A 14,778-nucleotide genomic window follows, 5' to 3' on the forward strand; every position below is an offset into this window, starting at 1 on the left:
TATGCCGGGGTTGGAAGTGATGTGCCGGGGCGGGGCGACGTGCCTGGGGCGGAAGTGACAGGCCGGGGGCGGAAGTGACATGCCGGAGGCAGGGCGATGTGCCTGGGGTGGAGGTGATATGCCGGGGCGGGGCGATTTGCCGGGGCGGGGCGATGTGCCTGGGGTGGAGGTGATATGCCGGAGGCAGGGCGATGTGCCCGGGGGTGGAGGTGATATGCCGGGGGCGGGGCAATGTGCCCGGGGTGGAGGTGATGTGCCGGGTGGGGCAATGTGCCGGGCAGGTGTGCTGATGCTCTGTCAGGCACCAGTCAGCACTTCTTCCGGGTGAGGTGGGCCAGGGGCCAGTCAGCAAGGTCCCAGGCTCACAAAGCCCCATCAGGAAGCCTCAGACGGCCCAGGGCTGGCTGTGCGGCCGGGAAAACCAGGCCCCGTAGGACTGTTCCGCAGCTGCTTCCAGCAGCCCCTGCCAGCCCTACTCACCCTCGCCCTCTTCGTCCAGGCCTCGGTCGGTCCTGTCGTCCCTGCTGGGCAGACTGAGCCCTGCAAGGAGGGATTTCAGCATCACCAGGTCACTGTTGTCGAAGGACAGGTCGCTAGGGAGAGAAGATGCTTTCACCTGGGAGGAAGACGCTAGCAGGCGGAAGGCTGAGTCAGGGGAGGCCTGGGCGGGGAGGCCATGTGTGCGTGGAACAGGACAGAGAGCTGCAGGGGTGGGTTTGGACAGCTCCGGCAAAGGGTGGGGTGGCCTCTGCCCCCTGGGATGAGCACCATGCTCAGCAGCCCTCTCCGGCCTCAGGAGCCGCAGATCTGACATGACCCAGCCTTCCCGGGAACACCCTCCAGACCCCACTGGCCCCTCGCCGGAGGCCCGAGGCTTCCCTGCAGCCCGTGGCACTCACTGGAGCGGGTCAGCGTGCTTCTGCAGGAAGGAAACAGCTGCTGGGGCGTTGTAGGTGATGTACTTATGGATGAACTGCACAAACTTGTTGATGAAGGCAGCTAGGTGGCGGGAGGACTTCCTATAATTCTGCAAAGCAAAAGCGGCACCCTCAAGCTGCTCTGCCCCGCTGGGCCAAAACAGAGCCTGTGCTCCCATCTCCCAGAGCCTCAGGGCACGGACTCCACAGCCAACGAGCCCCCAGCCAATGAGCCCCCTCTGCCAATCACTGTGGCGTCACGGGCCTGAGGGTGGCCAGCATGGCCTGTCAGGGTGTGAACACAGTCGTCTGGGGCATATGCCCAGATGGATGAGGGGCTTGAGGTGGCACAAGTGACAGGCAAAGAGCAGCATGGAGGATCTGGGCTGGGCTTCTGCAGGACGTGGGCCCCCCAGGCACACATGGCGCAGCAGGCAGGGGCTTCCCAGGGTGGGAGCTGGTCCCCAGGGCAGGTGGCCTGGCCTGGGCCCTGGCTGCAGGGGTCCTCCCAGTCCCTCCCCGTGTGGAGGAGGCGGGCCTGGGCCAGGGCAGAGGGAGTGGAAGGGAGCAGGAGGGCGGGCGACCAGAGCACGCACCAGCAGCAGGCGGATGAAGGACAGCAGGCAGTCCCACAGCGCCCCCTGGTGCTCGCTGCGGAACACGTGCGGCTGCAGAAGCTCCAGCAAGCCCAGCACGTGCAGGAAGCAGCTCAGGTGGTTCTGCTGCCTGAACTCCTGGAAGTTGAGGTGGGTACGGCCGTGTAGGAGCGCTGCAATCATGGGCAGGTGTCTGCAGGCGCAGTGAGGGCCCAGTCAGCGCCGGCCAGCCGGCTCACGTGGCACATGTCCCCAGGAAGGCCCCACTGACTGCCCCGGGAGCCAGACCCTGGGCTGCCCACCCCGACTCCCACACTACCCCCCGCCCTAGGAGGTGGGGATGACATCGCTCCTCTCTGGGGCCCACCCAGCTCCTCCCACCTGAAGCCCAGCTCAGGGCTCTGACCTCCTTCGCTCAACCTCAGCCCATGCTTTTTGTTTTTTGTGTGAAACGTAGTTTCACTCTTGTTGCCCAGGCTGGAGAGCCGCAGAGCCCTGGTTAAACCAGCATCTGGTGAGGGCAGCGCTTCTGAGGCAGCACCTGAGGAGCAGTAGTGGGTGCGCCACTGCCAGCTTCCGGCAGGCCATGCTGGCGTCCGCCCCTCGGTTCTCCGATGCCCGGGAGTCGCTGGTGTCCGCCAGGAGCGTGATAAAGCGGTGGATGAGTCCGTCCAGCTGCAGGGAGAGGCACTCTGAGGCTGTGGCCGCTGGCTCCCCTCACTTGCCCGCCCACACTCAGCCTGGCCGCCAGCTGTGGCCACGATCCACCGCATGGCATGCCATGAGCAGAGGAACTGGCTCCTTAAGGCTTCCATGAGCACCTCGGGAGGGCGGGCAGGCCACAGCCAGCCTCTGGGAAAACCCCACACAGAATAAAACCAAAGCTCAACACCAAATGATACAAAGCGGGAAACAAGCCAAAACTGCACATCGGTGGCTCATGCGCGTCATCCCAGCACTCTGTGAGGCCGAGGCAGGAAGATCAACAGGGCCCACGAGTTCAAGACCAGCCTGGGCAACATGGTGAAACCCTGTCTCTATTTTTAGCAATACAAAAAGATGGCCGGGCGCGGTAGCTCAAGCCTGTAATCCCAGCACTTTGGGAGGCCGAGACGGGCGGATCACGAGGTCAGGAGATCGAGACCATCCTGGCTAACACAGTGAAACCCCGTCTCTACTAAAAAATACAAAAAAACTAGCCAGGTGTGGTGGCGGGAGCCTGTAGTCCCAGCTACTCGGGAGGCTGAGGCAGGAGAATGGCGTGAACCTGGGAGGCGGAGCTTGCAGTGAGCTGAGATCCGGCCACTGCACTCCAGCCTGGGCGACAGAGAGAGACTCCCGTCTCAAAAAAAAAAAAATTAACTGGGTGTGGTGGCACATGCCTGTGGTCCCAGCTACTCGGGAGGCTGAGGTGGGAGGATCACTTGAGCACGGGAGGTTGAGGCTGTAGTGAGCTATGATAGTGCCGCCGCACTCCAGCCTCGGCAACAGACACCCTGCCTCAAAACTCCCCGCAAAACTGCACATCAAGTATGATTTCAATGTATGAAACAACTTATAAGTGAAAAAAATCACAAGCAGAAATGATTAGAAAAGTCAGCTGCCCTCTGTGGTACCAGCAGAAGACAGGCTGCAGGTCCCAGCCAGCGGCGGGGAAGCGGGCACGAGAGGCCCAGCCCCGCCCCAGGGTCACTGAAGAGGAGCAGACGCAGCCGTCCACCAAGACCCATGCACGAGTCCCCAGCAGCTGTCACTGCCCCAAACTGAACGTGACTCCACGTCCACCAGCAGGTGAACAGATAAACCAACGGTCGATCCACACAATGGCAGGCCGCTCAGCGCCCATGACACCACGACTCTGCAGACTCTGCTGGATGGCGCCCCGCGAGCAAAGCGCCTGCAGGTCCCCTTGGTATAAGACTCAGTGCAGACAAACCCACGGGGCCACCCGGCAGCACGGACCGGGAAGGGACAAGAGGTGAAGCCGGTGATGGCCCACAGAAACTGGAGCCTCCGCCCTCCCTCCCTGCCCGGCCAGGGCACCTGGGATGGCACAAGGAGCAGCAGAGTGGTGCCCTCACCTTGCAGATGCTGCTGCTGGTAGCTCCTTCACTGTGCAGCAGGACCTCAGGCACGGGCACCCGCAGCTCTGGCCGCTGTAGATAGAGCTGCAGGAGGAGGTCTCGGCAGCGCCTGCCCAGCACACTGGAAGAGATGGAGCAGGGCTCACCAGGCGGACGGGGCGCCAGTGACAGGGGTGGGAGGACGGGACCAGGCGTGATGGGGAACCACCCAGGGCTGGGCTTCGACCCCCTCCATGGGGCTCACTCCCAGGCAGCATCCAGGGCCAGGGGGCCTGAGCACCTGTCTCCCCACTGCTGGATGCAGCCTGACAGGTGCTCTGTCACCTTCCTGACGCTCTCATCGTCCCCACGGCAGCAGCTGAGCAGCAGGGGCAGCCGGGCCTGGATGAGGCTGCAGGCAGCCGTGTCCCCGTCCTGGCTCCGCGTCTCTGCCTCGGCCAGGATCAGCTCCACCAGGCTGATGAGCTCTGGGCCCTGCACCCGCAGCACTAGCTCCTCCCGCCGCTTCTGTAACAGGCATCTGTGTCAGTCCTGGAGCGCCACGCCCTCTCCTGATGGGCCACCCTCCCAAGACCTGCCTGCGGGGTGCGCTGGTCTCGCCCCTGCCAGATGCGAGGAACGTGGATGCAGGCCCAGAGGAAGTCCAGAGAGGCGGAGGGGTCGAACCTGTGGGGAGGCATGGGTTCCACTGAGCATGAGGTGTCTCGTCTCAGCACAGGAGATACCAGTCAGAGCCAGCACTGGGAGAGTTCTGGCGAAGGCCAGTGTGCACGCAGCCTGGGTCAGGGACAGAGGGGCGCCCACCTCTGCTCCCGGCTCTTGCTCAGCAGGACTCGGATGCACTGGTGCAGCGTGGGCCAGCTGGACTGATGCGTGAAGAGGGTCAGGAGGTAGGGGCGGAACGAGGGCACCTGGGCCTGACCTTTGCCCTGGGGAGGGAGAAAGCAGCCCAGATGGCCTCACCTGGGCCAATGGCAGGCTCCGCTGAGGTCAGCAGATGGTTTCCCCAGTGGGCCGCTCAGAGAGCCGAGGCCTGGGGTGCTGCCAGCAACACCGGCCCCGTCATGTGGTGCTGGAGGGCCCCTCCTGGTGGCCGTGCAGCATCTCCCCACCTCTTCCCACGGGAGCCATGCTGCAGAGTGGAGGTGCCCGGGGCTCCGTGCAGCCTCTCTGGTGAGGCCATCCCTCCCCTGCAGGGGACCTGGGGAGCCCAGCACCTGCCCTCCCTTCTCCTGGCCACAGCCCCATTCCCTTTGGGAAGACGGAGGCCCCTACACGATCTACAGGGTTTGGCCGGGCCAACCCTACCCCGTCCACCCACCCCGTCCCCACATCTGGCTGGTCCACAGGTGACGGTGACCCTGGCCTGGGTTCTGCTGGGGCCAATGGGGAACCCTGCCCTTCCTCTGGGTTGCTACAGGACACGGCCTGAGAGCAGGGGGGCTATTGGGGCCCCTACAAGGCTCGCCCAGGCCAAGGCTGCTGCACTGCAGGTCAGGAAGAGCCCTTGACCCTGGGTGGGTCCCCGTGCTGAAGCTGGGTGCCACCCACCTTCCTCCGGGAGAAGAGCAGCCTGTGCTGCAGGTCGGGGCAGCTGCTGACCACCTCGGGGTCCAGCATCTCCAGCCAGTCCACCAGGAGGCCTGACGAGGGCCCCAGCCGCACGGCCTCCAGGCTGCGGGGAGAAGGTGGCTCAGGGAGGAGCTGGTGCTGCCTGCCCGCCCGCCCCGGCCGTGTGCACACCCCAGCTCACCTGCCGCCATCCGCATCCGGCTTCCCCGCAGCCAGGGGCTCCTCCTCCTGCAGCAGCAGGGAGCTCACCACCACCACGGGCTTACAGCCCGGAAACGGGGAGGCGGCGTCCGCAGTGGCAGAGAAGAGCACAGTCAGCAGCTCCTCCAGGTAGGGGGACCTCACCTCCATCAGCCCCTGGAGGACTGTGCAAGGGACAGAAGAACATGTGGGTCACGCCCAGGTCAGGGGGGCTGCTCAGTGGGTGTGGGCTAGCCAGGGTAGGATGTGGGGTGAGCGTGTGTGGAACACAACAGGAGAGCCCAGCCAAGGCCAGAGAGTGCAGCCGGGGCCAGGGCTCACTTTGCTGGGTGCAGCAGTGATGGGGGGGGGGGCCCCAAGGAGGAAGCTCCAACTCATTCTCAAGAGGCCCCGCCCTGGGCCATCTGAGAGGGGACCTCTGTGGGCACTTTCTGAGGACAGTGCTGAGCAGCCACTGTCCGTCCCCCACTAGGCAGCAAAAAGCAGCCTCAGGCTTGGGTCTTCCCAGGGCCCCAGCGGCCCAAGGGGACTGGGCCAGGAAGGTACCTTTGCTGATCAGCTCAGGCTCCACACTGCACTGCTCCCCAGACCTCAGGGTGGCGACGACGGCACGGACGGTGGAGCTGACCACCTCCAGGTCCTGACGGAAGGCCAGGGCATCGGCCAGGCGCAGGAGGCCCCCTCGCACTGCGGGGAGGTCTGTGTGAGTGCCCTGTGGCTCCGCCCTCACCCCATTGGTATGCCCCGTCCAGGGAGGCTCCACGGTAGAAGAGCTCCCCTGGATGCACGCGGGCACACCCCCAAGCCACTCTCCGGGCCTCGGGGTGCCAGGCAGCTCAGCCACTCTGTGTGAGCCCCCATCCAGTGCCCCCCAGCTGTCTGCCAGTCTGGCGCGGTTCTCACCGTCGCTGAGCCTGCGCCCGGCCGAGGCCTGGCCGGCGAGCATCCTGAGCTGTGCCCGCAGGGGCCCGCCCTCCACGCCAGGGCTGTCCAACCACTGCAGCATCTGCAGGAGCACCTTCAGGAAGAGTGAGGAGAAGCCGGTGTCCTGCGGCACACAGCGCTGCGGGGACAAAGTGGCATGTGGCTACCCTGGCAGATGACACACGGGGACCCGGCACCCAAGGCCCAGACCAGGGCCGTGAGGCTGCTGACACCTGCCGCGACTGGCACTTGGGGCCCGAGCCAACCTCATCCCACCTCCTGCCTGAAACGGTGCCTCCCCTGCACAGGCCCAGATGACCTCGCAGAGACCCTTTCAAAACCCCCCAGTTGGTGAGGGCTCCCATGCGGTTCAAGGGAAAAAATAAACAGACACACAAATAAAACACAGTCCCAGGCACCAGCAGATGGGGAGAGCAAGGCAGGGGTGCCAAGCCTGGGTGGTGGGGCACGAACAGGCGGACGCCACACTGCCCCACCTCCCGTCCCGGGGGAACGTTCACTGAAGAAAGGGGACCCCGCTGCTGCTCCCTGGGCCACTGTCCTTTTTTACTTAGAAACCGAGACCCAAGACCCACAGAGGAGCAGTCACAGGACACCCAGGCCGTCCTGCGGGAGGCAGAGCCCTCACTGCCTTCCTCCCTCCTCCCACCCGAGGCCCACACCCGGGCACCTGGTACTGGCAGAGCTGGCGCATCAGCGGGCAGGCCAGGAAGTGGCTGCGGTGCATGGACATCACCAGGGCGCCGCCGTGTGGGGAGCTGAGCAGGGTGGCGAGGGCCTGCAGGACACGCACCGTGATGCCCGGCACCTCAGGGTTGCCCTGGATAACGCGGGCCAGCTCCTGGCCCAGGGCCTGCTGCAGCGCGAGGGCCACGGGGCGGGGACTGGAGCTCTGCCACCGAGGGTCCGGGCTGAGCGGGAAGATCTGGAACAGGGCAGGCCGGTGTCAGGAGGAAGCGGAGGAGGAGGAGCACAGCGGAGAGGCTAAGTGCCCGGTGGGTGCAGCTCCGTGCCAGAACCATGTCCCATCATCTCCTTGTTCATTTGTGGCCCCCACCTTGTGGCCTGAGGGGCCCAGGGCCCTTGAGACCTGTGATGGGGAGCAGCGAGGGACCCCAACACCCAGGAGCTGGTATCCAGAACCTGCCCAGGGCCCAACAAGCTCTCCATCAGGAGGTGGTGAGGCCTGCAGGATCCCTGACTCCAATAGCCAGACCTCGGGTGAGACCTGCAACTTTGGCTTCTGCATATATCAAACTGGATGCCCCGCGCAGAGAGGTGTGCAAGGATGGCAGAGAGGGTGCAGGGTGACCCCCTTCCCCAATGTTGGCCTAAGCCCCCATCTGAGAGCATGGGGGTGTTACATGAAAGCAATGTGCCAGGGTCAGTCACGCGTGTAAAGGCCACTGTGCGTGCGAGGCGGCAGGGGAGGCTGTACACAGGAAAGGGGCTGCAGTGGAGACCCACGCGCAGCAGCATCGCTACCTGGAGGAACATGCCAGCCAGGTCGTCCTCAGGGCCCAGCACCCGGAGCTGGGTCCCCGCCCGAATCCGGCCCTGGCCTGTGGGCTGCTCTGGGCTGCTCTTTGGTTTGGGTGTCTCTGTGCTGTCTGCAGAGACAGGAGAACCATCAGCGGCTGGACACTTCCTGACTGGCTTCCAGCGGTGGAAACTGTGCAAGCCATGGCCAGCCCTGCCTGGGGACTGTTACCCAGGAGGAAGAGCTCAGACCTGGGCTCCGTGCTCCCTAAAGACCCCAGGTCTCGCTCAGGACCACAGGGATCTCAGACTCAATGAGTACCCACATGCTGGCCAGAGGCAAACGCTGACCAAAGACCGGCCGAGAGCCTCTGTGGGGGCCCCTCTCAGGTGACATCAGCAAGTGTGCACTGCACTGTGTGGTTATGCAGGTCACGTCTCCCTTCCTCCCCAGGCTGGGTCTCTGTGTGGGCCCTGTCCCCTCCCCAGTACCTCGGCGGGGCGGCAGGGAGGCCGTGAGCAGGGAGTGGAAAGTCTGGCCTCCGGAGGCGCCTCGCTCATGCTGGACCTCCACCAGGTGGGCCATGTAATCTGCAAACAGCAGCAGGGTCACGTCTGGGCGCGGCCAGGGGTCAGGGGCAGGTCCTCCCCTCTCCACAGACACCAGAGTTAGGGACACCCCTACGGTCTCCGCTTCCCAAAGACTTCAGAAGCTGGGCAGGCTCAGTGAGCATCGAGGCCCCCACAGTCCCTCCAACCTCAGAACAGGCCCGACAGGGTGCCTGGCCCCAGGGTTGGGGCAGGCCCAGGCCTCGGCTCCCTTCTGCCTGTGCCAGCCTCACTGGCCCACAGCTCTAAGCCTGGCCTTGAGTGCCACCCACACCCAGCCGACCTCAGATCACCCACCCGCTCACACCCAGGCCCCAGAAGCCCGGCCGGGCTGGGCCCGCTCTGCAGGTCCCGGCGTCTTACCCAGCCGACCTCAGATCACCCCCCGCTCACACCCAGGCCCCAGAAGCCCGGCTGGGCTGGGCCGCTCCGTCCGTAGGTCCCCGCGTCTTACTTTTGTCCATGATGTTCTGTTCCAGCGTCTGAGGGTCGTGGGCCACTGCCTGGTCCAGGAACTGCAGGAGTTTGCTCATGCTGGACACAGGAATGCCAAAGGACTGCACGAACAGCAGCAGCTGCTGCGGCTCCAGGTCCTGCAGGGCTGAGAGGGCACGCGCTCCGTAACGCTACCTGAGACCCGGGCAACAGGCACTTGGGACCCCACCCGAGACCTGTGGCTGCCTGTGTGCAGCGACCCCACCCACCCGAGACCCTGAGCCACATGGGCTCAGTGACCCCAGCCAAGACCTGCGGCGGTGCACACTCAGCAGCCCCACCCGAGACCTGGGGCCGCACAAGGGGACAGCAGTTCAGGACCGCCTTGCGCCCTGGATGGCAGCTGTGTGGGCCCCATCCCCGGGGGTGGGTGGACGCTCCAGAGGGCCTATGGTGGCACGGTGCAGTACACCTCCCGAACTGCACACAGGCCACCGTGACTATCTCCTCTCAATGCTCAGGATGGCCCTCTTACCCTGAAGCCATCGACGGCTCCCGCGGGCACACAACAGCCTAGACCCCTTGGCAGTCAGGGGCTTCCTGAGCCAGCCCCACTTACTCACCAAGCTGCCCCCCATGTCTCCTCACTGTGACCAGGCACCAGCCCTACTGACCTACATGGGCCCAGGCCCCACGCTCATCCCTTGCTGGCGTCCCCGGCTGCAGCTCCAACCCCCAAATCCTTCAGGGACCAACCCAGAGGCCCCACCACTTTCCCTCCTCCCCTCCAACCCCAGACCACTTTCTCTTCTTTCCGTCCAGGCCCCGTTTCTCACTCTAGGCCCCTGAGCCTGACAGTAAGACCCTCCCAGACGGGGCCAGCACAGGCTGCACCAGGTCTCCTCCCAGGGTCCAGCACAGCCTGCTGTGGCCAGGACATATGATCTACAGGATCCCCTGAGGCCACCCGGCCAGTCTTCTTCTCTGCCACGGCCGGAGACCGTCCAGGCCCACGAGGAGCAGGTGAGGGGCCTGGGACCCCCCAAGTCAGCAGCCCCCATCCGAGCCCAGCCTGGGCCGTACCAGCATCCACCAGGCCAAGCACCTCACAGCGGAGGAACAGGCGAGGGGCCCAGGACCCGAGTCAGCAGCCCACCCCCTGACCCTGGACTGGGCCGTACCGGCGTCCACCAGGCAGAGCACCTCAGAACAGAGGAGCAGGTGAGAGGTCCGGGACCCCCGAGCCAACGGTCTGTCTCCCAGCCCAGCCTGGGCCATACCGGCGTCCATGAGGCAGAGCACCTCAGAGCCNCAGCCTGGGCCGTACCAGCATCCACCAGGCCAAGCACCTCACAGCGGAGGAACAGGCGAGGGGCCCAGGACCCAAGTCAGCAGCCCACCCCCTGACCCTGGACTGGGCCGTACCGGCGTCCACCAGGCAGAGCACCTCAGAACAGAGGAGCAGGTGAGAGGTCCGGGACCCCCGAGCCAACGGTCTGTCTCCCAGCCCAGCCTGGGCCATACCGGCGTCCATGAGGCAGAGCACCTCAGAGCCGAGGAGCAGGCGAGGGGCCCGGGACCCCCAAGTCAGCAGCCCCCACCACTCAAGCCCAGCCTGGGCCGTACCGGCGTCCACCAGGCGGAGCACCTCAGAACGGATCATGCGCAGCTTCAGCCAGTCCGGAAGCAGCAGCGCCTCCTCCGACGTGTCCACCAGGAAGGCGGTGGGCAGCGGCTTCTCCTCCGGAAACCAGATGTCTAGCAGTGCCTGGAACTCGCTGTCGTCGGCTTCAGGAAGGACAACAGGTGAGCAGCCTTCAGACCCGCCGGGAGCCCAGCCCCAAGCACAGCTGGTGCCAAGGCTAGAAGCACCTCCTCTCCCAAGGGGGAAACTGAGGCTTGGGAGGAGCACGGGGCTCCCATGCTAGAGTACTTGCTATGCACGGATGCTTTGTGTAGGTGCATGCATTTGATCCTCACAGACACTGCAGGATGGCAAGCGGTATCACCACCATTTTGTCTTGGCCAAGGGGACATGTGCATGTCCCTGTCCAGCCCTTGCCCTTGAGGCTTTGCTTGGATGAACCAGGTCCCATCCAGCTCTCTGGCTCCACAAAGCCAATGAGAAACCCCACAGACCCAGGGCCACATGGGGCCAGCTTCCCCTGCTGCCCTTCCCAAGGGTGACACCTGTGACCGCATCTGCCTCCCAACAGGGCTCACCTCCCTGGCACAGCCCACCCACATCCACCCGACCTCTGACAAGGGAGTTCACCACCCTGGCACAGCCCGCCCACTTCCACCCAAACTCCAGCAAGGGGGTTCACCACCTTGGCACAGCCCGCTCACGTCCACCCAAACCCCAGCAAGGGGGTTCCGCCCCCTTCTCCCACTGGCAGACACAATGGGGTGAACGTGGGAGCAGTTCCTGGTGTCAGCCAAGAACAAAGCAGAAGGCTGCAGCCACAGAGGGCATGGCTGGGTGGGCGCCGGATTCCAAACACTGCGCTGGCCGGAGCGTCCTCAGGGTCACATGTCCGGGCCCTGGGGAGAGGACCTGCTTGCCTGGCAGCCCGATGTCACACCTCCACACAGTGAAACCCTGAGTTTGCCGCCTCCCAGGCACCGCAGGCCTACACAGATAGGCTGGGGCAGTGAGGACTCTGACCGCAGGCTGCACCAGGTCCTCCAGCTCAGGGCTCTCCAGGCTGGGAGGTCGCACCACGCGGGGATCTCCCACGTGTCCACCAAGTGCTCAGAGACGTGCGGGACGGACTGCAGCCTCCTCTTTAGGAGAGAAGCTAGGACACAGGGTGAAAGGGCCGGAGGGCTTCCTGCCCAGAAGCAAGGCAAGGACGTGGAAGCTGCTGGGTGTGGTCAGGGCCATGGCCCGCCTGGCACGAAGGTGCCCTCCCAGTGCCCGTGGCAGCTCACCTCGCGGCGGGCCCAGCGTCAGCAGGATGACCATGGCATGGACCACGAGGATGTGCATGGTGGCCGTCTCCCCGCTGCTCCAGCGCAGGAAGACCTGGTCCTGAGACTCTGACTGTGGGAAACGAGGTGGAGTCAGGGCCGTGAGGTTCGGGGACCCTGGGCCAGCGCCAAGGGCACCAAGCCGGCACCAAGCGCGCTGCGCGGCCTCACCCAGCTGTAGACTTCCTCGCCCTCCTTGCTCTGCCGCATGCGCCTCACGTAGCGTGAGAAGATGGACAGCAGAGCGCTCAGCACGGCGTCCGACGCAGCACTTGGGGAGAGCTTGGAGAAGAGGTGGGACATGATGGTGGAGCGCTCCACGACCAGCCGGGCCACGTCCTGGTGTGTGGACAGGGTGGTGTCAGAGGCTCCAAGACAGCTCGGCTCTCTGGCCAGCTGGGGCGGCCTTATCACAGGCACGTCCTCACTGGGATCTTAAGCAGGGCCCACGGCATCAGCACCGCCGACCCTCACTCTGCCATAGGCCGCCGGGGAGATGACCAGAGCTGGGTCGGACTCTCCAGGCGGGAGGGAGGACATGACTCTCACGGCCAAGGACAATGACCAGGCCCTGAAGGCAGACTCTGCTGCCCTCTGCCCGGCAGCCACCATCTGTTCACCCATCACTCATTCCCCAAGGACTCGGGCCATGAACTTTCACTAGGTCACAGCGCAGGCTGGGGACAGAGGACAGCAGTGCAAAGTTGGAAGAAGCCCAGCGGAGAAGGACAGCACCCAGGAGAGAAGACAGGAGTCAGCGCCACACATGTGAGCCAGAGATGCTGAGGACAGCAGGCGGGTGCCCAGCGACCTGGGCCCAGAGCCCAAACCCTCCTGGTGTGGGGAAGAGGGCTGATGGCTCAGATTCCACCCTGCTGTGAACAAGGCACCTCATCCCTGTGGCTTCGCACCCTCAGGGACTAGGGAGAAAGGCTCCAGGGAGTGAGTGGTGACTAAGGAAGGGACACAGGTGGCCACAGGGTCACAGAGGCCCCAGCACAGCAGCCGTGACAGCCCTCCCACCCTCAATGCTTCCCTAAGGTCCAAGAAGCCGCCAGCCCAGGGCACTGTACCACTGGCCCCATACCCTCCCCAGGGTAGGGTCTCTGTGCTGCCCTGTCCCCTCCCCAGGACCACACTGCTGGCTGGCTCTGCTGCCTCACCAGGGCCAGGTCGCTGTGCTGGGCCTGCTCCTCCACAGGCGTGTGCTGGGACAGGTAGATCAGGTAGGCGCTGATGGTCTGGGGGTCGGTCTCCATATGGATTGCCTGGAGGGGAGGGTGGTCTGAGCAGCACCAGGGCAGGGCTGTGGCCCTCTCATCCCCGCCCACCGCGGCCCTGGTTAGCGCCCTCACCTGCTGCAGGGCCAGGGCTGTGGTGCTCCTGACGCTGTCGAAGAGAGGCAGGCGGGGCAGGTCCCGCAGCAGCCACTGGTAGCCCTGCAGCACATCTGTGTCCCCCGCATCCTCCTCCATGGGGGGCTCCTTCTCCTCCCCGTCCCGCAGGCTGCCCTCCGAAAGCACCAGTGACAAACCCTGTGGCAGACACATGTGAGCAGGGCCGGCTTCAGCAACGTGGGCAGGGTCTCACCCTGGCCCCGGGAGCACACGGTGGTGCCCTCAGAGCCCCGAGGAGAACGTGGCGCTTGCTTCCCAGGGGCGAGGCCGCAGGTAAAAGGGAAAAATGAGACTGAGCTCTTTCTGTTAAACACTTCTGTTCAAGTTTGTGAAGCCACTCTGGGCCCTCCCATCCCCAGCAGGAAAGGAACACCAGGCAGGTGGCGGGGTCCGCCTTCACGTTTCACCAGCGCATCCCTCCTACGCGGGCAAGGAACTTAAAAATACAGTCGGGGTGAACTGAACACTCATTTTATTTTTACTTTCACTTTTTAAGACAGGGTCTCATTCTGTCGCCCAGGCTGGAGTGCGGTGGTGTGATCACAGCTCATTGCAGCCTCAACCTCCTGGGCTCAAGTGATTCTCCCATCTTAGCCTCCCAAGTGGCTGGGACCACGGGTGCATGCCGCCACACCCAGATAATTTTTTTCATCTTTTATTTTTGGTAGAGATGGGTCTCACTGTGTTGCCCAGCCTGGTCTCACACTCCTGGGCTCAAGTGATCCTCCTGCCTCGGCTTCCAGGGTAGCTGGGAACACAGGCACACACTACCACACCCAGCTAATTTTTTCATTTTTGGGAGAGATAGGGTCTCCCTGTGTTGCCCAGGCTGGTCTCAAACTCCTGGACTCAAGGCTGCTCCCACCTTGGCCTCCCAAAGTGCTGGGCTGACCAGAGCAAGCCACTGTGCCAGGCCCACTCATATCACTTATTTTTCATGGATTTATTTTTTTGAGATGGAGTTTAACTCCTGTTGCCCAGGCTGGAGTGCAATGGCATGATTTTGGCTCACGCAACCTCCACCTCCCGGGTACAAGCGAGTCTCCTGCCTCAGCCTCCAGGGTAGCTAGGATTACAGGCGCGCACCACCATGCCCAGCTAATGTTGTATTTTTAGTAGAGACGGGGTTTCACCATGTTGGCCAGGCTGGTCTCAAACTCCTGACCTCAGGCAATCCGCCCGCCTTGGCCTCCCAAAGTGCTGGGATTACAGGCATGAGCCACCGCGCCTGGTCCCCAGCCTACTCATTTTAAACATGAAGAGCGTGCGCAGGAAGACCCGCCCACCACCTCACCTTCATGGCCAGCACACGGGAGGCCACCTGGGAGGAGCCAAGGCGCCGCAGGAAGTAGTCCAGCACCTCACACGTTGTCTGCTCATCAGCCTTCGGGCCCAACAGCAGGTCCTGCAGGCGGCCCAGCAGCTGCCGCTGCTTCTGCTGCCTCTGCGGGGAGGAGGATGCTCTCAGGTGTGCAAGTGACAGGCCAGGCAGATGGGATGTGGGGTGTGGGGTGGGTAGGCTCAGGGATGGGCGGCCTGACAGGGGTGCAGGTGGCAGGCCAGGCAGGCG

The 14,778-nt window shown here is 64.2% G+C and overlaps 1 protein-coding gene across 2 annotated transcripts in view; it reads right to left on the bottom strand.

Moving 5' to 3' along the window:
- Nucleotides 1-14,778, bottom strand: part of INTS1 (integrator complex subunit 1) — a 35,073-nt gene that overhangs the window by 3,155 nt on the left and 17,140 nt on the right. The window contains exons 22-43 of one of the 2 annotated variants that reach the window (XM_017894317.1): nucleotides 14,503-14,652; nucleotides 13,167-13,346; nucleotides 12,975-13,079; nucleotides 11,983-12,150; nucleotides 11,773-11,884; nucleotides 10,465-10,626; nucleotides 8,858-9,004; nucleotides 8,287-8,385; nucleotides 7,801-7,925; nucleotides 6,986-7,240; nucleotides 6,274-6,433; nucleotides 5,917-6,057; nucleotides 5,351-5,534; nucleotides 5,149-5,272; nucleotides 4,402-4,526; nucleotides 4,176-4,263; nucleotides 3,878-4,104; nucleotides 3,595-3,718; nucleotides 2,055-2,188; nucleotides 1,514-1,706; nucleotides 900-1,027; nucleotides 481-593 (exon numbers count right to left, since the gene is read on the bottom strand). In XM_017894317.1, the coding sequence (XP_017749806.1) occupies nucleotides 481-593; nucleotides 900-1,027; nucleotides 1,514-1,706; nucleotides 2,055-2,188; nucleotides 3,595-3,718; nucleotides 3,878-4,104; nucleotides 4,176-4,263; nucleotides 4,402-4,526; nucleotides 5,149-5,272; nucleotides 5,351-5,534; nucleotides 5,917-6,057; nucleotides 6,274-6,433; nucleotides 6,986-7,240; nucleotides 7,801-7,925; nucleotides 8,287-8,385; nucleotides 8,858-9,004; nucleotides 10,465-10,626; nucleotides 11,773-11,884; nucleotides 11,983-12,150; nucleotides 12,975-13,079; nucleotides 13,167-13,346; nucleotides 14,503-14,652 (3,244 nt within the window). Of the gene's footprint in view, nucleotides 1-480; nucleotides 594-899; nucleotides 1,028-1,513; nucleotides 1,707-2,054; nucleotides 2,189-3,594; nucleotides 3,719-3,877; nucleotides 4,105-4,175; nucleotides 4,264-4,401; nucleotides 4,527-5,148; nucleotides 5,273-5,350; nucleotides 5,535-5,916; nucleotides 6,058-6,273; nucleotides 6,434-6,985; nucleotides 7,241-7,800; nucleotides 7,926-8,286; nucleotides 8,386-8,857; nucleotides 9,005-10,464; nucleotides 10,627-11,772; nucleotides 11,885-11,982; nucleotides 12,151-12,974; nucleotides 13,080-13,166; nucleotides 13,347-14,502; nucleotides 14,653-14,778 lie in introns of those variants that run through there. The other variant, XM_017894321.1, reaches the window with a different exon arrangement.

Source organism: Rhinopithecus bieti, unplaced genomic scaffold (genome assembly GCF_001698545.2).
Source record: "Rhinopithecus bieti isolate Rb0 unplaced genomic scaffold, ASM169854v2 scaffold_1017, whole genome shotgun sequence".
Taxonomy (NCBI): domain Eukaryota; kingdom Metazoa; phylum Chordata; class Mammalia; order Primates; family Cercopithecidae; genus Rhinopithecus; species Rhinopithecus bieti.